This window comes from Halichoeres trimaculatus, unplaced genomic scaffold (genome assembly GCF_033239565.1).
Source record: "Halichoeres trimaculatus isolate MK-OKI-2021-1 unplaced genomic scaffold, fHalTri1.1 fHalTri1_scaffold_15, whole genome shotgun sequence".
In the NCBI taxonomy this organism is placed as follows: Eukaryota; Metazoa; Chordata; class Actinopteri; order Labriformes; family Labridae; genus Halichoeres; species Halichoeres trimaculatus.
Genome location: NW_027437193.1, coordinates 11091935 through 11114465, shown reverse-complemented (window position 1 = coordinate 11114465; position 22531 = coordinate 11091935). Strand labels below are relative to the sequence as shown.

The 22531-nt window shown below is 38.9% G+C and overlaps 2 protein-coding genes across 2 annotated transcripts in view; both read left to right on the top strand.

The window, feature by feature from the left end:
* Nucleotides 1–15284, top strand: part of LOC141803991 (collectin-12-like) — a 48105-nt gene extending 32821 nt beyond the window's left edge. The window contains 16 exon segments of the mRNA XM_074688166.1: nt 107–171; nt 2499–2506; nt 5040–5133; nt 7310–7394; nt 7633–7708; nt 7867–7962; nt 8096–8242; nt 8464–8554; nt 8743–8938; nt 9125–9219; nt 10279–10367; nt 10579–10666; nt 10824–10878; nt 10963–11116; nt 11681–11802; nt 12032–15284. Of these exon segments, the coding sequence (XP_074544267.1) occupies nt 107–171; nt 2499–2506; nt 5040–5133; nt 7310–7394; nt 7633–7708; nt 7867–7962; nt 8096–8242; nt 8464–8554; nt 8743–8938; nt 9125–9219; nt 10279–10367; nt 10579–10666; nt 10824–10878; nt 10963–11116; nt 11681–11802; nt 12032–12263 (1693 nt within the window). The 3' untranslated portion in view covers nt 12264–15284.
* Nucleotides 15285–16342: 1058 nt separating this feature from the next.
* Nucleotides 16343–20524, top strand: tmem236 (transmembrane protein 236). Its single transcript, XM_074688839.1, has 4 exons — nt 16343–16882; nt 17690–17762; nt 18577–18700; nt 19639–20524. Exons 1-4 carry the CDS (start codon nt 16629–16631, stop codon nt 20277–20279), a joined length of 1092 nt encoding a protein of 363 aa, XP_074544940.1. The 5' UTR covers nt 16343–16628; the 3' UTR covers nt 20280–20524.
* The last annotated feature ends 2007 nt before the right edge of the window (nt 20525–22531 follow it).

Genomic DNA, 22531 nt, shown 5'->3' with positions numbered 1-22531 from the left:
TGATATGCAGCAAATTAAAGTGATGTGCTCAGTTGTTTAACAAAAAAACAAGAGCTCTGTGTAGTGCTTGAAGTTAAACACATATTTGCCATACTGTTGATAACAGGAGGTGGAAACCTGGACAGCCTGATAACTGGACCCATGGCCATGAAGATGGCGAGGACTGTGCTGGTCTGATCCATAATGCCAACTGGAATGATTTCTACTGCACTGACCGCATTGGTTTCATCTGTGAACGCGCTTCTGACTGTAAGTATTTTCAACATAGCAAGCCTTAATAACACAAATTTAATCAGAACTTCTCAGGTGTTACTATCATAAAACAATTTACAGATGTTGTGTTTTCAGAAAACAGCTAAAATTCAAAAAAATAATTTGGAGACAGATAGTATTGAACATGCAAGGGACTATTTTCTGCGGTGGATTTGTCAACCTTTGTTTCAACACCTCTGTTGCTCTGTTAAAAAATATCTTCAGTGTGAAGCCATCTTGCGCTAAAGCTTTTGATCATATCACATGGCCCTCGACCACAAGACACCAAGTTCTCAAAAGTTGTATTTTTCTATTACAAAAGACTTTGTTTATGTTTGACAAGCTAAAAATCTATGAGAACAGAATATCCATTAAAAAGAAGCAATAGCAGACTAAAAGATGAAAGAGAGGCATGTCCATCAAAAAATCTGCAATACTGTCTGAAGGGGGCGCCTCAATTCAACCAAAGTTCCTCCCTGGAGCCTAAAACCTGTGAGGGGTCAGTGCTTTGTTTTAGGATGGAAGTTTGGGTTCATGCTTGAGAAACAGTCATTTTATAGGAAAAAATAAGGTTTCAGCTTTTCTGTTATTTTATTTCTGTTGCTTTAACCTTATGTATTGAATATTTTTTCTCTTCGCAGTGAAAGATTCACCTTTATAGCACCCATCTGAAGCAGTGTGAGCTGGCACTAGGAGAGAGTTGAAGAGACTGAAGTTGGGTACTGAAGAAAATGAAGGACACAAAAAGCTCTATGATTGTGGAACTCAGACAAGGCCAGCTCAGTCAAGCATCACTGAGGGTGGACTGATCTTTGTCTGGAAGACACTTTACGATACAGTATGGTGCAGAAGACAGAGCATGAAGGGAAGACACAGCCCGCTACTTTATTGATTTAGTATTGGTACTGAAGGAAACATGAGAATGTAGGTGTTTATTTAGGCTGTCCTGAGTCATTACTTGGGGCAGCCTGTATTGTACAGTTGTGCTATTCGTGTGTGTGCGTGTAAATAATCTTTCACTAAAGACACAGTTTGTTATGGATTTGATTTAATATGTTTTCATATCTCATCTGCCTTCACAGCAATAACATTTACAAAAAGTTCTATGTCAAATTGCTATATTGTGAGTGAGGGGAAGCTGTTTTTATCCTGTCAGATACATAATCCACTCAGAACTGTGATCACAAATAAGCTCTTGGGAGAATGATGAGCAACCACTCACCAACAACAAACGACTGCAAAATCAGTTAATGAACCAGAATAAATCTATTGTAAATTTTACCTTTCTACAAAATGAAGTATCAAATTCATCCTTGATCATGTTTTTAAGAATAGATGCTCAGTGTGAGCAGTGCTGCTGTTTTATGAAGGACAGTATTTCTAGCCAAAAGACTGTCTGTATGAGTTTTATCAAGTATGAAGCACATATTAACAATATGTACATTACTTTTGTTTTGTAGTCAATGATAATTTACTCAGTATGACAAATACATTATGTGAAATCTGTTGTATGTTTATCATTTTCATAATCACTTGATATTGTTGTATGAGAGACCTTTTACATTTTCTTCCATGCTTAAGGACTGAATAGTATTCTGTAACTTGGCTCAGGGCTCATTATGCCTGAATTGATTAAACTACAAATTTTCCATGGATCACAATAAATAGGACTGAAAACATGTATGGCATCGGTTCTTTTTCGATCTCATCTCATAGTTAAATTTTCAATTTGGTGTGGAAAGCTGATTATTTCACTCTGATGAAATAAAATATAAAAATATTTAAGAAAGATTTGGGGCTCTAATGATGTGTTGACCACAGGTTAAGCCACATGTGCATCATTTCATAATGTTTTATTTGCCTGCACTTGAGTGAATCAGATATGGGGGCTCAGTCAAATGACATAGATAGATAGATAGATAGATAGATAGATAGATAGATAGATAGATAGATAGATAGATAGATAGATAGATAGATGAAGCAAATCAGCTATCGCAGCCACATTGGAAGTGGAAAGAGCTTCATGAACTGCAATAGTGCGCCCGTCAGTCACGTGACCTGAGCTGTGCCTCTGATTGGGCGGGCTCGCGATCTTAATATCCTCTGAATTGCAGAGTTAGAAAAACTTCACCCCCGAACAGTGTGTGCTGATAGTAAAATTAGCGATTCGGACAGGAGACATTTTTCTGGAACAGGCTGTAAACAGGTTAATTTCTGCTTTGAATTTCTTTCTTTTTTTTGGCTAGGTGTGGATGTGACTTCCGGTACTTCCGGAGTCAGCCTCAAGCGGACACTCAACAAACTGCAGATTTTAGCACTTCTGCATTGTATCATATTCTTATCATATTCAGAGGTTGGTGCTTGGTGCTTCAATAGAAAACATGCATAAATAGGTCCACAATTTATCTTTATGATACATAGCACGATTTATGGATACTTGAAGGTAGGGTCTACAGGAATTATTTCAGTTACTTGTAGTGATGTTACAAGATGTGCCGAGGCTTCGAATCGTGCATCGAGGAATGAAGGGGGCGTTCCCGCGAAGCTCGTATTGAGGCTTGCTTCATTGGGAGGAGGAGCCAAAAATGATGACGTCCAAAGACTCGTTGCCCGACTGTACCACGTGATTGCTTCGAACAGTGGTTCAGAGCTTACCGCGGGGTTTGACAGCAGCAGAAGCCCATCAGGCTCCATTCAAAATGTAGGCTTTAGATAGAGAGTTGATCAGTCACTGATAGTGTTGATAGTACAGTTGGGATAGCGTTTTTAGTTTGAAAATAGTTTGAAACAGTTGAAGAACCGTTAGTTCAAAATTAAAATGAGTAAAATCTCCCCTGTACTGTATATTACATCAAATTGCCCATATCAGCATATTCAGTGCACCCTAGTTCCACACTTTCACTGTGCTCTGCCTGTTTAAGCTCATGCAATTTTCCTAAAGCAACAGAAAAACAGTATTATACAACCTGCAATATCATTGATACTACCATTTATGGGAAATTTACACACAGAATATTCAAAAATGCTGTTTGATATGAATATGTGTTCATTTATGTAGAGAAATTATTTGGTTGAACTTTTTTTTTTTTTTTTTGTAATTAACAGTCGTTCCCAAGAGCAAAAACAGGCACAGAAGTTCAATGAATCACACATTACGTGGTTAAGCTATAACTGCCTGTGATTATGTGCCCGACCAGCAGATGGTTTCGTGAGCTGAGAAATGAAGCTTCGAGAGATTAACCCCTTCTCGATGAGACTTGTCTGACCATCACTAGTAACTTTTTAGTAAACAAAACATTCAAACTAGGCTCCCCCTTCTAGGGTCAGTACCAACGGCAGAGGACACCCACAGCCCCTGACCAAAGCTTCATGAACAAACTCACTGGCCCAACAACTACCAGCAGCATCGCGTTTCTACGTGGGAGAAACATGAGAGCCATACGCCAGTTAGCATAAGCTAATCACTGGATTATTTTACACATACCTGCTCAGCAGAAAGCCAACTCACGTCGTTTGTCGTTCCAAGCTGCTCTCTAAATGCCCGAAAACCAGTAAAAATCCAGCCAAGCCTCACCCTCGTTCAATAAAACGCTTTTTTTGCTCGCCCTGTGCGAACTCCACTATCGCAGACGCTCGAGATAGCTTTTTTCATTCACAAATCAATACGCAAAGTCACTTGCGCACTGGGCGCTTTATGATTGGCTGAGGTAACCACGTCTACTCTCCGCCCAGTAACGTCCCGTTACAACCAAAACCTCAACATACAGACAGAAGAGGGGATTCGAGGCTGACTCAGGCACTGATGCACATGTGTAGAAGCCTAGAAGTGACCATTGAGCAGGATTATTCCAGTAAAAGTTAACATTTTATTTTTCAAGAAAATACCACAGACTCTGCTTTTAATGTGTGAGTCTGGAAAAAAATAAAAATACTTAAACCTTTATGACATCATCAGCTAAAAACTTTGATTATTACTCTTGTGGGGATAAAAATTACTTTCAAATCAAGCAATGTTAAAAGCTAAGTAAATATCTCTGTATATCGTCACAATATTTCAGATCAAACATGTGTTAATGTTATTTTAAGTTCTTATTATAGGGTGAGGAATATGTGTGCAAATCATTTTTTGAGGATAACTTAGTGAAAATACTTAATTTAGTTGCATTTTATTCTGACTGAGTCTGGTAAGAATCGGGTACTTAATTTGATTTATTTGTGGACAGACCAAACTTAGGCAACAGAAAATTATATAACGCAGCAATACATGTATGCCTTTTAGATGTAAATTCAACCCATGAAATATTGCATTAGTGCAAATCAATGCTATTACGACAATTTCTTGAATTACTACCGTATTGTTTTAGAAGGAGGTGGAATCCAAACCGTCACTTCATTCTGAGCCTTTACTACAGCTGCAGCAGGATGTGTATGGTGTGCACCCATAGTGTGCACCACGATGAGATAACGTCACGTGATCGTCATCACCTGACGATGACATGTATTTTTTTTTTTACGGCAAAGGCAATTTGTAGCCAGCGTCCAGTTTTTCTTTAGATCACTGATGGAGGAAAAACCAACAAGAGTTTAAGTTCGAGATTCAAGAAACGCTTCTTGAAAACAGTTTAAATTAGACGCGACTTGTCTGCCTCAATTACCCAGAATGCCTCGCTAGTTGCCGTCTGTTCAAGGAGTGACTGTGTAGAATAGAAGCAGTCAGCTAACAGTTAGATTTGACATTCATGAAGTTGGCGTTACTATGCATTTGTGTTACATGAAATAAGGCAAAGAGGGAACGAAAATAACAGGGAAAGGCAAAATCTGTTGTTGTCAATACGCCAGCAATGCCTCTCTTCACGACGAACCCCTTTGACCAAGATGTTGGTGAGTAATCAGAACTGAGGGCTATTTCTAGCATGCTAGCTAAAGTGGCTTTTATCACTCAGCTTTGTTTGTGTTCTCAATCTGCTCCTTCAACATTAGCCTGTGGAGCTATATTAATACGCTCATATGGCTAATAAACATTAAGCTTGTATGCCAGATCTGCGGAATATCTATAGCACAGATTAATTTTTAAACGCCTAGTTTGCTAATGTTTGTTGTGATTCGCTTAGTTAGCAAGAGATGCTAAGTTTACGTTATCTTATAGAGAAATTATTCAAGCTAACAATAACCAACATTTTGGTGACAGAACCAACGAGATATTGTATGTTCACGTAGTCTTTCAGTTTGTGTAATCGTTTTTCAAACGCTATTTAATGTACTTTTGCTCTCTGGTCACGTTTGCTATCATAGTCGAGGGACACCGATGTTGTCATCAGATAATTGAAATGACGTTAGCTAGCTAACCACCAGCCTCATCACCGTCTTTCTGCATCCCATCGATAGTTGGTTTACTCATATGAGGAGCCTAGCATCTTAAAGTTGAAGCAAGTGAAAGAGGATGTGGTGCAATATGAAACCATTAACTCACTCCGGGCTTCCTCTTTGCTCTTTGATCTGTGTCCAGTGGTGAACCGGTCTCGTGTAAGTTTATGGGGGCTGACAAAGGACAACTCATTTTGCTATTATAATATTAGACTATTAGACTACTGAAGCATTATACCTTTAGAAACAGTAGATTTGTTTTCACTCATACTGGTGTGTGCGGAGCTGAATGGGTGGGTGTATCAGCTTTGGTGTCTTTTCTCATTGTTGATGAACATCTTCCATTTCTGGCATATACAGTGGTGTCAAAAGTATTAAAACACCTGACAGATACGAAAAATTGCCCCTTTTTGCCTTCAAAGCATGATCACAAAACATGCAGACGTTGCACTGAGCACAGCAAATATCAGTTGAAGTGATTCCTACTGTTTTTATCGACTGATAGGAGGGTATTTAATGGCCAATTTAATTGAAACCTCTTGAATTGGCCAAATTAGCACTTTGTGCTACGTTTTTAATGTATGAAAAGTGTGAATTGTTTTGAAGTGTTTAAATACTTTTGCCACCACTGTATGTTTATACAAATCCTAACATTATACTTTATTTGAAGATACTTGGCCTCTATATTAGGATATAATTCACATTATGTGGCCAGTTTATACAAAAAAACTTCAGGAAGTTGTCGCTAAGGAGTACTTGTCTGTTGTTTGTACTATGATTATAGAAGCAGCTGAACACATGAATCATAAGAGTGTCAGCACTGTCAACACTCTTCTCTGTGATTTTCTTTAGGTAAATATGGGGTGTATTGTGTTGCAAGACATGTAAAAAATGCAGAGACTAAAAACTATGTCTTCTGCTTAAAGGGCTGGTACATCAACAACACTATGAAACGATGTGTTTTGGAAATAGGTGAAGACAGAGAAGCTGCAATGTAAAGAAGAGAAACTCACTGTCACTTATTGAAAGACTGCAATATTTGTGTTTTCTGTTTTGCACAAGTTAGTCTCAAGGATTTTGTAAACAATGCTTTAGCAGTCTCATCACAAACCAAACATTATAAGAGTAATCAAATAAGTGAGTGCTGCAGGGCATTTAAACTGTATGGGGGTTTCTGTCTTTTCTGCTGTCTGTAAATCTGTAATGTTTGTGCCTGTAATTCACAAGCTGATCAACAGAAAATCTCTCACACACTAATTAGAATCATTGCTTTCTATTTAAAGACGCTTTTTAATTTCAGCTGCTGTTCCTCTGATCCTTGCCTCTCACCTTTCTCTAATTAGTTTAAGTATTTTACACTTAATCTTTTGTGTTGCAAGTCCATAACAGTGCCGTAACAATCCGTAAAAATCTGCTGTCATCACAACTTTGTATCTTTATACTCATACACCGCAGTGCCATCGCTGAGGCATGATATGAAAACTCAAAGTGGGAGTTTCACATAAAAAACACTCAGATATAGACACACGACTTGCTCAAACCATTACACCTCTGTGGCTTTTATATCAGAAGCGAAACATTACAGAGGCATGGATATCGCACCTTATACTGACATATGAAAAGGACGTTGGTGATTTTCTGTCTTCTTCCTTCCCTTTCATCTGACATCAGTTGATGTGCTTCTTTCCTGCAGAGAAAGCGACCAGTGAGATGAACACAGCTGAGGACTGGGGCCTCATTCTGGACATATGTGATAAGATAGGACAGTCACGCACTGGGTTAGTTAACTGCCTTCATACTCACACATTGACACACTTCAAGGTCTTTCGGTTGTAAAACACACATATCCAAGGTTTCTTTTGTTATAACTTAGGGACAAGAAATGTGAAAAGATTCATTTAAGATTGTTTATGTTCACATAATGTTGATGGTGGCTTATACTCTTGAACCTAGTTTGATTGATCTTTTTCTGGCACTTAATCTCCATAAACTTTGACTTCTGTCTCTCTGTTACAGGCCAAAAGAATGTCTCCGCTCTATAATGAGAAGAGTGAATCACAAGGATCCTCATGTGGCCATGCAGGCACTAACTGTGAGTAAAAAAACAACATGGCTTGTTTCAAGTGTGATTCTTCATTTCACCGAGGAATGACTTAATCCTTCACATAAATCTCACCCAGTGGAGCACCTGACCTTTATTTTGTGTCTTTGTTTGGGATTAAGAGAGATTTTGTGCCTTTGTCCTCACAGCTCCTCGGTGCCTGCGTCTCAAACTGTGGGAAGATATTCCACCTGGAGGTTTGCTCCAGAGAGTTTGCCAGTGAAGTCAGTAATGTCCTAAACAAGGTAGGAGTGCTTATTTTTATTTTCAGGGAGTGTGTTGTCAACATGGGGCTCCTTATAGTCTTAATTATTTGAAATTAGGTTACACTGCCTCTGCTTTCATGTTCCCATGATGCTTTGTTGTGGATGTCCCCAGGGCCATCCAAAAGTGTGTGAGAAGCTGAAAGCGCTGATGGTGGAGTGGGCAGAAGACTTCCGCAATGACCCCCAACTCAGTCTGATCTCGGCTATGATCAAGAATCTTCGGGAGCAGGGTGTCACTTTCCCCGCTGTTGGGTCCCAGGTAGGTGCAGTATCCAATATACAGAGTTCTTTTTATTCAGTTTTGGCATGTTTGCCATAACAGGTAGAGGTAGAAACTGTATTTTAGGGGCTGGTGGTCAAGAGCCCTATTATATGCTATTGTATAAAGTATGAAATTTGACATTGTTTTGCTTTTACATCTAAGTCCAGACTCATTCTTTAATTTTTCCAACCTGAGCATGTCATTATGATTTTTCTCAGGCTGCAGAGCAAGCAAAGGCAAGCCCTGCATTAGTGGCAAAGGATCCGTCCACCTCCACAAACAAGAAAGAAGAAGAAGACTTGGCCAAAGGTAAGGAGACATTTCCAGCCCTCACCAATTGTCCTAAGAAAAAACGTGCTAACTACTTTTACCTTAAACCTTCACCGTATATTTCTTAAACTATTGTATATGCTGCAGGCATTCTTTGCAAATGTTTTTCACAGCTCCCAGGGTTTAGCCTGTAATTTTACGTCTGTATCTGTCTCTTTTGTGTGCAGCTATCGAGCTGTCACTGAAGGAGCAGCGCCAGCAGCCGCAGACCTCCCTGTCAAGTCTCTACCCAAGCACCTCTAGCCTGCTCTCCTCACACAAATCAGATGGCAGGAAAGTCCGCGCCATCTACGACTTTGAGGCGGCTGAGGATAACGAGCTCACCTTCAAGTCAGGGGAAATCATCACAATCCTAGATGACAGGTGAATCCTTACACTGAAGTGATAAGCATGTAAAAAGCAGCTTGACAGAATTTGGTCCAGTAATATATCTGATAATTGCTTATTTCATCACACAAGATCATGGTTGGAGTTCTTTTTATGCAGCTGAGAGAAGACAACAATTACACCAGTGTTGGTCTCATTCTGAGTGTTTTTTTTTCCTTTCAGTGATCCTAACTGGTGGAAAGGGGAAACATACCAGGGAGTGGGATTGTTCCCATCAAACTTTGTCACAGCTGATCTGACTGCAGAGCCTGAGATGAGTACGTACATGGAAACACACTTACAAAGGCCACACCCTTTCTCCACTAATGTCATCTCTGCTTCTTTGGTAGCTCATCCAGTCCATTAGGGGTATTCATTTATTGATTTTTTTAAAAGGAAATATGTTGTCACTTACACATAGCTGTTAGGAAACTAGCAGAAATACAGCATGATTAAGATGTCGGTTGCGTAGATATATGATAACAGGTGAGTTGTTATCACATGCAGTAGAGACAGCACTTCCTCTTAAGTTGTACAGTTGTGCCCAAAAAATTTAAAAATGGCTAAAATTTTTGTATTTTTTTTAATACAGTTTTCTGCCTCAGTCCCTGTGGTGGTAATCTGTATGTGATCAGATGAACTGCAATTAACTGCAAAGTCATTCACTGCCATGAAAAAAGATGTCTGTGAAAATCAAAATTTGAACCATTTTCAAAACTTTTGGCCACGACTATACATGAGTTGCACTGGTACCATTTTGAGTACATGTTCTCTAAATAGAGGGAGATTTTTACTAAGTCTCTATTACCGAGTGTCTGCTTGATATTATTTCTCGTCGTTTCTGACATGTAACTTATTTTTTGTCATTTGCTTTTTGATTTTCTTGGCCTTGTCTGCTTGCATGATGCATGCTCTTTTCAGTTCATGTTTTAAGCAACCCCTTCATAACGACCACAACTGTCTCCGCTGAGTGTGTGCAGAAAACTATTAACTCCTGCAAAGTAAAATGAATGATTTCAACCGAAAAGAGGATGGAAACAATTTTATCATCGTCTTTAAATTTATTCCAATCTTTCTCAGTTTTGTTGCACTGCACTGTTTCATGCCTCCATGCCAACATTTCTTCTTGTATGCCTTGTAGCTGCACAACTCCATCATTTTCTTTTGCATCGGGACACTGTAAGCCCATCAAACCTCACAGTATTCCTACTAAATTTTCATGTGGTTTTCCGATCATAACCAAAAGCAAAGTCAGGGTACCCCAAACTTTTAAAAACCTGAAATTAATTCATATTGTTGCGATGTTTTGCTACTGCCGCTTACTCGGAACCCTCCAGTGAAGACGGAGAAGAAGACAGTTCAGTTCAGTGAGGACATCCAGGTGGAGACCATCGAGCCTGAACAGGAGCCTGTATTTATAGATGAAGTAAGCTCCTTTCTTTTCACACTTGTACAAACTTACCTATATTGTCACTGCTTGTAATTACATCTGATGCATTTAGAATAAGACTTTTGTTCATAAAAAGGAAATACTGTTAAAAAAAATGGCTCCTACAGAGCCCAGTGTCACTAACAATAGATTACTTGTGTTTACAAGAGTTAAGCTTCTTTAAAGTAACTTGATTGAACTGTTTCAGGACAAAATGGACCAGCTGCTTCAGATGATTCAGAGCGCAGACCCCACAGACAACCAGTCAGACAGTGTGGAGTTACTACAGTTGGAAGGTAAGCTTAATGTATATAGTAAATTAATGTGAGTGGTAAAAAGTCAGTATAAATACATGGAGTAATGCTGTTTTGTCATGCAGAATAGATTCTGTTGTCTTGGGTGGATCACATTAAAGTAGGACAGTTATGTTGACACTGTGTGTTATTTTTTAAGGAGCCTGCAATCAAATGGGACCCCTCATCGACCAGAAGTTGGAGGATATAGACAGGTACACTCTGCTGATTTTGTCAGATGAAGTAATTATCCATACAGAGTGAGATAAGTCTGATCATTTTTATGTTTGTGTCAACAGGAAGCACTCTGAGCTGTCAGAGCTAAATGTGAAAGTGATGGAGGCTCTGTCTTTGTATGCTAAGCTAATGAATGAAGATCCAGTCTATGCCATGTACGCAAAGCTGCAGAGTCAACAGTACTACATGCAGCAGCCGGCCAGCGCAGCACAACAGGTATGACCAAAGAGAGGAGCCAGGAAAATGTTTCAATAAGAGTAGAATCTCTGTCTTATAAATGAAAATACTTAAAGATTCAGGGTTTAAAGATTGATGAGTCTCTTCCTTTTGGGAGGCATGGGTTATCCTGAAGGTTTTATTTAAGTCTTCAGACTAAGTTTCTGAGATGAAAATGTTAAATCAGAGTTGTAAAGACTGCTCACAAAGAGGCAATTAAAAGATCCATCATTTGCTGAAAGGATGTTTCTTTCTAACTCAATCTAATGCCAGAACATACAATCATGTCAGGTTTACCACGGTTGCTGTCTTCAAAGGGAACAACACAAACTGATCCAACAGTTCACACTTGTCGTTTAGTTGGGGTTTTTTTTATATAGATGAAGGGGAATCTCAAATCTTTGAGATCTTTTTTGATCTGTGCCATCAGGATTATATTTCGTCATCATTCAAATTCCCCTCCAACCATCTTACAAACTTGCAGGCCAACTTGGCTTTTGATTTAGCCACAGACTTACTCATGTATTAACACCCAACTTGCTTCATGCTTGTTTTTGACTTAAGGTGTACCCAGGTCAGCCTGCATCAGGTTCTTATGCCATGACAGGCCCCGCGGTTCAGGGTTACACTGTTCCCATAGAGCAGCTTCCGGCTGGAACTCCCATACCTGGCCAGCCTGCTCCAAGGTAAGTCTCTACTCTGGCGTCTCCACAGCACCACATGACAGTGCTCATCAGTCCATGAGTGTTTGCAACCAGCTGCCTTTTGTATTTTTAGCAACATACTGATTACTGGAGACATCTGTATGTTAATTACCAGTGTTTTCTTTATAATTCATTGTACCCCACACATAGAATTGATTGGTTTGTCTTTGTGGTAGATTACTCATAAATGTTGCCTCTCTGTTTTCCTCAGTGATGTTCATATGTACATGGGCCAGCCGCCAGTCTACACAGCAGCTCCAGGCAGCATGGCCCCTGCAGAGGTACAGTCCTACCAGAACCCAGCCAGCGCCCCCGGCCCCGCCCCAGGCACGACTCCCGCAGGCATGACGCAGACACCAAACTACAGCGCCCCCTCTGGGCCCAGCATAGCACCTTCCTCAGACCCTTCACAGGCCCCCTACTCAGAGAAAGCCTTGCTATAGGGCCCACTCAGCTCACTGTAACCCTCACACACCCACATGTGCACACACACCAGAATTGATCAAAAAGTGGTTTAGTAATTTGTTTTATTATCATTTTATAAAGTGTTTTACCGTAAAACTTTAGGATGGATGTAGGAAGAGTGTGACAGAGTAGCCCTATTACAAAATTCAGTATCTTTAGGTATACTGATAAATATCAAGTTCCACCTTTGACCCAGGTTTAGAAGTGATCGTGAGGGTTCGCACCAAGCACCACATGCTCTGAAATAAATGTATGTTTTTTGGGAAATATATTTATATAATTAATTACTATTGTCCAGTATTTTCACTCTGCTTCTTCATGTCTTTATGAAACAAAGATATCAAGACATGCAAAAGCTTTTAATTGCACTCAAGGTTTGTTTTTTTGTGTCTGATCACTTCTAAATCTAGGTCTGACTGCTATAAATGCTTTGTCAGTTTCTATGGAAAAGACCTTGCATTCATTGCTCCAGGAATACAACAGGACTTGTGAAAAACTGGGGTAATAGTTCGTTTAACTATTATAAAAAGAGCAATGCGCCAGTTTTATGTGAAACAAACATATTCCAATTGGGAAGTTGAACAGTTGTTAAACTTCAAGTGAATTTCCTATGAAAAATGTCTCTTATTGAACCCCATTAAACTCGCATTATTTTATCATTTCAAATGGGAAACCTTAAAAATCAAGCTGATCACATTTTTAGATGTAAGACAGACTTGTTTGCTGACTTATGAAGATAAGCTTACACTAGTAACTTATACTTTGAACAAATTAAAGTGCATTTACAGGTTTTAACATGAAATTAGTATTAAACTTGTTTTTTTATGTTTTATTTAAATTTCCTTATAACTTACCCAAAAATCACAAATCTATTAAATTAGGTGTAACCATGATTTACTTTTGAGAAAATAAGTGAAACTGTTGCCCTGTCAAACTGAAAAACAAACCTAAAATAATGTTTATCCAGATATAACACGATCAGGTGTAGAAAAAATATCATTCCATTGCTCCGTTCTCACACACACACACACACACACACACACACACACACACACACACACAGCGGGCAGCTGTACAGCCGTACACACAAACACTCACTCTGCTGCACTTTTGGTTCACACTCCCTCAGCCGTTTGTTATACTAAGCCTTCACCTTGTTCACTAACTCAAGTTAAGAATCCACAAGCCTTCTCACCCACTAAAAGCAACTTCAGTGCTTATCATGTCACACAAAAAAGGGTTGTCAACTTACTTCCTTTTTCTGTTTTTGTATTAAAAAAGGACTCTTGGTGATGCTGAAGCGTTGAGCTACCACATCCTGTATATGTTGTCAACTTTTAGAAGTACTGAAAACTGAAGCCACTTTGTTTATTTTGGAGGGAAAGTAAACCAGAGGAGTTAAAGCATGCACATGACTCTTGTATATACTGTAATGAACTCGTAGTGTAGCCACCTCATGAGTGGGGCCGTATGTTGGCACAGCTCCAGGTGTTTCTCTCAGCCTTAAAGGTGAACTCTGCAGTTGTGATATCCCTTCCCGGTGTTAGAGCCAAAGAGAACAAAGTGGAAAAGAGAAAACTCATTGATGAAGCATAAAACAAGACATTTATTTTCTTTCCCTCCCTTTTATTTATTAATTTATTCACCATGATCGACTCCTGATTTCATACTGCAGAGTTTTCCTTTTTCAAAATGAGCTCTGTCTCCGTTCAGGGGCTGTACTAACACACTCGTACCACACACCTGGCTACTAAAGGGGGGGAACTGAACCGCCCCAGTGTCTTTAAAGCATCTCTTTAGTCAGTGTTGAAAATTGAATACAATGTTTTTGTAGTGCATTTTAATTTATGTTTTGATTCTTGTTATGCTATTTTAAAAAGAGAAGCAGTGCAGGATGTATGTATTCCAAGAAAAGCAGAATATTTGTTGTTCTGCCTGACTTAGTTGTATATTTAAATCGCTCTCATAAGAAGATGGACTCTTCTCTCTGTGTTTGATACATGCTTATTGTACTGTAGGGTCATATGGTAATGTGAAAAACTGAAAGATCCTCGCCCTATCCGTTTCAAACCTGCCCATCTCTCAGAGATGTCAAACACTAAAACAAATTCTACCTGAAGCAGATCTAAAGTAAGGTTTCTGGAAAAACCCATGCAACTCGTTTCTCTAAGTCTCTTTAGGTTTCCAGTTTGAGTGGCACTGTAAAGGCATTTAAGATCAAATGTACAAAAACACTTCTCACACCGTTAATTTTACTACATACTACCTGTTCAAAGTTTTTGGGAAAGACTTGATGTTATGTTGTTCTGATTCCGTTGCAAAGAGTTGAAGAAGGAGATTAATTTATGTTATTCTGTTCTATTGAATGATGCTATGTGAAGGAATTAAGCAGATTTAAGTCTAGATTTTTAATCGCAGCACAAGTGTGTGTTGATCTGACTAAATTTGTGTTCTTTCAATTTCTTATGAAATGCTATGTTTGAAATGTGCTCCTCCACGTGATCTGGTGCTCCTTGAAGGCTATAAAACAACCCAAAACTTTATAAATGCACCTAGGACTTTGAAAAAAAGAGGCCATTTTCTTTCCATAACTGGATTTAAGCATTAATATAGCTGATTCAAAGGCAAGAAATCCTTTTTGCTGTCTTTGATTAATTTTTAGAGTGTTAATCTTTGGATGGATGAGGGCTGAAAATATGAAATGTATTAATAGTAGCAGCTATTCTGGGACCAGGGAACCAGGAGCCAGTTAATCATCACACATTATTCTGATGTGACATCTTGTAGCACCACATGTTGGAGCGCAGTCCCATTGTAACTTCATTGCACAGGATTGAGATGCTGCCTGTTTTTAAGTTTTAAACCAACATCTTTATTGTAAAGGTTCTGTCTAAAACTTGTACCCTGCTGTTTGTATGTATTCTTTTAACCATACTTATTAATTGATCTTCACAATAAAACCAGGCCAAATGTACAGAAGAATATGTATGGCATTGTTGTCTCTTGTTGGAATATTTTGAGGATAAATGAAAATGGATTTTTATATTTAGTTTGACCATGCTCAGAGTGTTACAGATGTTTCTTACAATGGCTTTGTGGCATTGCCTCTTCTGCCAACAATACTTTAATGTTTGGGAACTGTGGAGACTGCCCTCTGGAGTTATGAAAGTAAAACTTTGACGTGACAGGATTTCAGTTTCCCAACAGTTAATAGTCTGTCATTTACACCGGTCTTGAGGCAGGTCACCTGAGCACCTGGTTTCTTCTACCAAGGAGCAATGCTGTATTACAAGCAGAATGTATGGCATTGTCTTTCTGATATATGCAGAGTTGTGTTGCTCTAAACTTGAACGTATTGTTCAGCACTGATGATGAGTTGCGGATGTAAATGCTCCTCATGCCATAGTCATTGATGCATCCCTGTACCATCCATAGACTTCATCACAGATGCTGTCTTTTGAACTGTGCACTAAAAACAAGTCATTTTTAGAGTAAAGGAAACTGCATCCATGATAACCAAAAAGAATGCAAACTTTTTTTTTTATTTGTCCCTGGTAGTCTCAAATATTAAGGTAAGTAAAGCCAAAATGAACGGTACAACCTTGGTAAGAACAAAAATAATGATTTGATGCACAGCTGCTGTATAAGACTGTTTGTTTCATCTGGTTGTTTCTATTAACTGTAAACTTGAAAGTGGGGCCATTCTTTTCTTTAAACACAAGCTTTATTCAATAAATTATACACAATACTTGCAGTGCTATGTAAGAGAGTTACCCAAATATTTAGGACCTTTACAAGTTTTCCTTTACACTGTCACTAGATGGCGTCAGTGTGAAGAAAGAGTCGCGACAAGATTGGATGGAAAGCAATTTTAAAGTTTGCCCAACAGATGAAGGTATCAGTTCTGCAATGACTTGCAGTGAAATATTGGTAAGTGTTTTATCATTAATATTTTAGCTTAGGTTGTAATTCTGTTTTTACTTTGCATTTGCTAAGACCCTATAAAGATATGTCCTTATCTTGCCTGTAATTTTGATCATCTTAAAACACGAGATAACATAAGTATGTGTCAGAGTAATCCAGCACTTTGGTAAAGGATCACTGGTGGGCTCAGTGTAGTTTTCTCCTTGAAATTATGGGATGGGAGTGCTCTTTTTGTGAGCCCATAAAAAGACGAGCATGACCAGCTCATTACCTCAGCAATAAAAGAATACAGCCTCCCGTGCAGTGTAAGCAATGTCCGCGTGCAGAGTCCATCAGCTCCCCTGGCTTGTTTCGTGGGAGATGATTGTCAAAGTCTTCAGCTCTAAGTTCAGACCAACACTCGGTGTCCGGGGACCACTATGCCCTCAGGAAAGACCATCAAACTCATCCTGTATGAGCTGCTGGAGTTTGCAGCCCTTATCGTACCTGTGTTTGTGATCATGGAGAGGTTCGCCGGCCTCATATATGATGTCAAAGGAGGGGATCGAACCGCGTACTGGCTGGTGGTGGCGGCCTCCATGGCCTATGTGACCTCTGTTACTCTCCTGGTTTGGGTCCCTCTGAAATATGTGATCATCAAGAAGAGGAGGTTTATCTCCGAGATTACACAGTGGTGAGTACAGGAATCGGATGAGTAGCAGATATCACAAGGATTACACACCCAAGATAAAGCATCTTAAAAGCAGATGACACCAAAAGAGCCACGAAACCCTATTTTGTATTTTTAGTATATTTTAAAGAAATTGACGCGCTGAAAAAATTTAGTAAACTCAAGTGTGAAAAAATGTAAATTAATCATCTATATTTGAATTATGTAGTGTAAATTTATAATATAGGTTTTTCAAATTTATAGCATGTTTAGCTCATTCAATCTTACATTAAAAATCATTTTGTACATACAGTGAGTGTATTTAATGATGTGATTTAGTTACTTATTATTCAAGCAAAGTAATGCAAAATTACTAAGAAAAAGAATTTTTTTTTATAAACACATTCAATGTTAAATGCGTATCTGGTGGTAATATTGTGCTAAAACTATTCAACATACAGTCTATTAATGCTAACGTTAGCTAAGAATGCATAGGGTTTTGTAGTAGCTTATTGTTGCTAATGTTAGCTAATATTAGCAAACTTTAGCTAGAAACACATCTTTGCATTAGCTTCTTTGCTTTTTATACTTCAAATGTATTTGTGCCGTTAAGTTACCATAAAACCCTACATGCAAGATTTAACCCTCATTATCTTCTGTCAAGCTTTTTGCCCCATTAGCCTAAGATTTGACTGTATTTTAAGGTACTTATAACAATTTTGTAAAATTGTAATAATATATCAAGAAGCTAACACAAATGTACCAGAGTTTTTCTTGCTGTGTTGGTTGTCATTTAAATATAATCTAAGAAAGTCTGTTTTTGTTTTGCAGGCGACCCACAGCACTAGCGTACATCATCCTGAGCACATTACCCTGCTTTGCGATTCTAATAGCCAGCTCCAAGGTAAAGTCATCAAGACAGATTGTTCTTGTCTCTGTGAAGCACCTGTTGACGTTTTGTTCTGCCACGCTCTGCCGGGGTCCTTGAAGAGGCTTATTTGTTGTGAACAGTCCATTTGTGGCACCAACTCGTTTTATGACCCCCCTGTGTAAGAGGATGTGTTTAGAGCGCCATAATTATTCACTCAGTGATGGTGGACATGGCACATTGCACCATAGAGAAAGAGAACAGATTGCCTGTCAACAATTCTGCTCACTCTCTTGAGTTTCTTTTTTTCTTTCAAAGATACCTTGAGTTGCCTCTCCCTGTGCAATGAAAAGGACTTTGACACAATCTTGAGTAAAAAAAAGACGAAGGGTATGTGTGCTGTCACGAGACTATACTCCAAACCTGAGCTATTCAGTAACCCACAGTCAACATTACAGGTTGCCCATTAACCCAAATGTTAATACTGTGCACCAGGAAAAGACAAGAATTTTAACACCCGCTACAGTAGGTCTTCAAGTACCTGATTCTTAGATAAGAAAGAACATAAAGATAGAAGTGACACACAGATTCATACATCTAATGTGTCTTATTCTTGTGGTATGAGCTTTCAACAGCATCTTAATGGCCGTAATGATGGGGTTATAAAAACTGCATTGCTCCATAAAATTTGGAAAGCTGCAGCTCCTCTTTCTCACTGCAGCCAAATGCCATAATGAAGAGTTTCAATATGAGTTCTTTCTGCTCCATCTCTCATCATTTCCTTGTGTCAGATCACATCCTTTTACTGTTGCCTTTACACTTACATTTGTGTTATTTGTTCATACTCTAGGTACAAGTGGACAGTGGAGTAAGATTAGATCATTTCGCTGAGCTGCCTGTTTCCTTGATGCTTGTCTGTCTCATCTGTGTGGACATCATAGAGAGGATTCGTTCATGCAAGCTTTTGGGTCAATGTAAGTCCTAAACTTGGTGATACTAAATGCTGTTTCAGTGTGTCTGTACTGCTTTTTAAGAATTTTCACTGGAAGCAGGCCTCAGTCATACTGTGAACAGTATTTAGTCGACCATTTAATTCCAGTGATTTTTAACCTTAAAGAGGGGGTATTATGCCTTACTGATTTTTGAACATGGATGAAAGTAACAATGCTGTAAGTCCACGCTAAATGTATGCACATTCACAAACCCCTACCAAATAATACTTTATAGAAAACTCTAAATCCGTTTGAAAACTGCTCACTAAGATTTGTACATAAGTCTTGCCCTGACAAGCCTACAGAAAGCTGACCAATCAGAAGGAAGGGGGTTTGTTGATGAAGCGTTTCAGACAGAGGCTGAAAGAAGGGTTTTTCTGAGCTGTAAATTGTGTGAAACTATTATGGGGTTATCAGTGGGACCATATAAAGCCTGAAAAAGTATTACAATACCCCCCTTTAATGTGTGTTTTTGAGTATATTAGTTTGTGGTGCATGGTTCCCACTTATTACTGGTCTTATTATTCGTTTTCCAGAGGCTGTCTGTACAAAACAACCTTGTGGTCATAGCAGTTATACAAATAAAATTGCAGTTTTTATTAGGTTCCATAATCTGTATCCTTAAAAAAAACTCTTTGAAGCTGGAAACTTAAACAGAAAAACAAAACTAAAGGAAGACAGATTTTTGGAAATATCCAATCAAATGTGTTGATTTTGCCCCAAGACGCATGAGCTCACCATCTGTGGTGCAGGCAGAGGTTCATCTTATTCATTGTTAAGATACAAACAAGAGTAAGAAATATAAGAAAGACTAAGTGTGATTTAAGTCCAATGATTGACTGTACTTAAAGCAACAGTATCTTTGTCGTATATGGTATTTATAAAACAGCTGGTGTTATGCGTGCTCCTGTCATCTGCAGCGGACAGCCTCGACCCTGACCTTGATATGCCCGGCCCCATCCTCACCCACCTGGAGCAGGTGACCACAGTAACAGGCCAGCTGCACACTGATGAGGTCCCTAACAGTGTGACCCAAGCCCACCCAGAGGTGAGGAATGGCGTTACCACAGGCAGACGACAGGACCCCCCACGCCCACCCAGCAGCTTGACAACCAGCTCACGAGCGACCAGCACAAGCTACCTCTATTCCTCATCCTCACGAGCCCGAGCCTACTCTGGTCCTCTGGGCCTCCTGTGGAAGAGGGACGGGCGGGCGGAGGTGTTTGTGGATAGTTTTCTGTTCTGGATGGACACCGTGGAGTTAGTGAGAGTGGCAGGAGAGCTGTCAGTCTTCTACTCAGCCTGGGTGTTCCCTGTCTACATCCTGGCCTTCATATCCACGCTCCGCATGGTCATCACTCCTCAAAACCCCCTCCTGTGCTTTGCAGGGGTCGCTCTGCAGGACTTTCCTTTCTTTATCCTACGAGTGGCTCTGATCTCTGTGTTCCCTTATGTTACCCCCGTGTTGTACCCTGTGAAAAACGTGCTGGTGAGCCTGACTTTTATCTACTTCACATTCCTGACCAGGCTGAAGGTTTTCAAAAGGCAGAGCATGTTCTGAGGAGGAGTGGCTCGATCTGTTGTTAATGAGAGGTCTGCTTTGATTGTGGATGGTGGAACAGTTGGTGTATTTGTGTGTAGGGGCAGGCAGCACCCGAGAAACATGGTGCTGCTACTGATGATGAAGGACAACATGTTTGGAATTGTAATGGCTGCAAATGTATCTGAGGCTGTTTGTCTAAATCAGGGTTTAAAAATGATTTGGAGTGTACAGAAAGCCAGCTGGTCTCATTTTCCTGTGAAATGTTTCCGTCTAATTGTATTTATTGATACATAATTTCATGTTTACCTGCTACATTTTTCATCATTTTTTATCTGTGCCACAAACTGTATGTTAAAAAACACACACAAAGTGATAAAATAAACATGTTTGTTGTAAGATAAAATCTTTTCAATGCATCGTTAGTTTCTTTTAAACTGTAGTTAATTCAATGAATCTCAAGTGTTAGAGGGGATTTATTGCATTTTAATTTGTTATTCCGAATTAACAGAGTGGTGATTCTTAAGTTTAAGTATCTGTCATACCCAACAGTTTTTTTCCATTTTCCTTTTAATGTCACAACGCTAAAAGGAAAATGGAATGAGAAAATTTGTTTCTCTGTTTTATACACATCCTGTCTATGTGAAACAATTAGTCCCACCAACAAAAAGGCCTATGCTTGGTCACAGCATTATAATGTGAGGATATCAGTTTGACACAAAGTGCATATTTCTTTCGACTTATTAGCTGAGTTTGGGATTTTCTGAAAAATAAGCCGTTCATAAACACAGAGGTGTTTTATATTTCTTCACAGAGACAACAGGAAGACACTGCAGTAGTTAAACTACATTTTTCCATAAGAGACAAAATAACATGTAGTGTGAAAATACAAATGCTTTTGAATGTTGTGAATTCTGACAGTCCTGTCATTTTTAACAGCTGTGATGTTGTTATTTCAATCCTGGCTGCAAGATGCAAGATGCAGCAGTGGCAAACAATGGTGTGCATAAAGATTTTTTAAGACCATTAAAAAAAAAAAACCTTTCTTAGTACAGTTACCTGAAACTTTTGCTCCGTCTAAAGTAATTTACGTGTATCTACGGTAAAAACACTCTCCCTGTCATGTTGTGTGCGGGAGCCATGGATTAATTCTAGTTCAAAATCAATACAAAACATATCTAGAGAGAGATTTAAATACATTTTCAACCTTATGAGCTGTGACTAGATTAAAATACTTGTATATTAAGTAATGGCTAATACAGACATTAAGATTTTTGCAATTTATGATTTTTGAAGTGGGCACAGAATCTGTGCTCTCATTCTGGGGAGGGTTGTGGTGATGATGATGATGATTTGATTTTTGTTATTGTGTCATGCATATACAATATGCCCAGCTTAGCGGGCTTACAAGACACCATTATTCATTCGTCAAGTTCAGGGATCATTGTAGACATTTACAAAGAAAATAAATGAATAAATAGATAATAATAATAATTTCACAAAAATAAACTATTCTGACGTTTTTTCCAGGCTCTAAATACAAAGGAGGCCAACTTGTAAATATTACAAAGAAACAACCATTTCAGTCTGTCATCATCAGTACCCCAAAACATATCAGGACTTTTAACATACATTTCATTCATCAGAGGAGCTCTCAACTCATCATAAAAAGGACAGCACAGAAGAAAATGTGCTTCGTTCTCAACTTCACCCAATTCACAAAGTTTGCGTTCCTCTGGGATGTTTTTGAATCTGCCAAGACTTTTACTTTCTTTGTATCCCCATATACCTGCTGCATAATTTAAAACAGGAGAAACACAAGCTTCAACAGCTTATTAACAACAGACCCCAGTGCTCTTCGGCTGAACCAGACAGAAGTTTCATTCCAGCATCATAGGTCATAAACTCATCAAGACAAAAACCCAGATACTTATATAAATTGTGATGTTGTCACACAGGAGAGAAACATTTTCTTTTCAAGATCATCTTCCTCATCAGGAATCTTTGCAGTGACTGTTTTCCACAAAAAGTTTTCCAACAATACACCAAAGAAAAGTAAGTTATTTTACAGTTCCTAGGTCATAATCATGTTTATTTGCCCTAATTTATCTCAGCTTGTAATTCTTTGTGATATAGACCTGTGTCCACCCTGAGGTAATGTTTCCTTTTTTATTACGATGGAGCAAACGTAGACACATCAGTGACCTCAACCAGAGTTTACTTTCATGGCCAGACCACCGTCCAAAAAGATTTCTTCACTTAAAATTATTTAC

Excerpts from the sequence above, each read along its gene's own strand:
- tmem236 (XM_074688839.1), top strand. The coding sequence starts at position 16,629 with ATGCCCTCAGGAAAGACCATCAAACTCATCCTGTATGAGCTGCTGGAG. Across the intron at positions 17,763-18,576 it reads TTCTAATAGCCAGCTCCAAG|GTACAAGTGGACAGTGGAGT; the intron begins GTAAAGTCATCA and ends TTCATACTCTAG. Across the intron at positions 18,701-19,638 it reads ATGCAAGCTTTTGGGTCAAT|CGGACAGCCTCGACCCTGAC; the intron begins GTAAGTCCTAAA and ends TGTCATCTGCAG.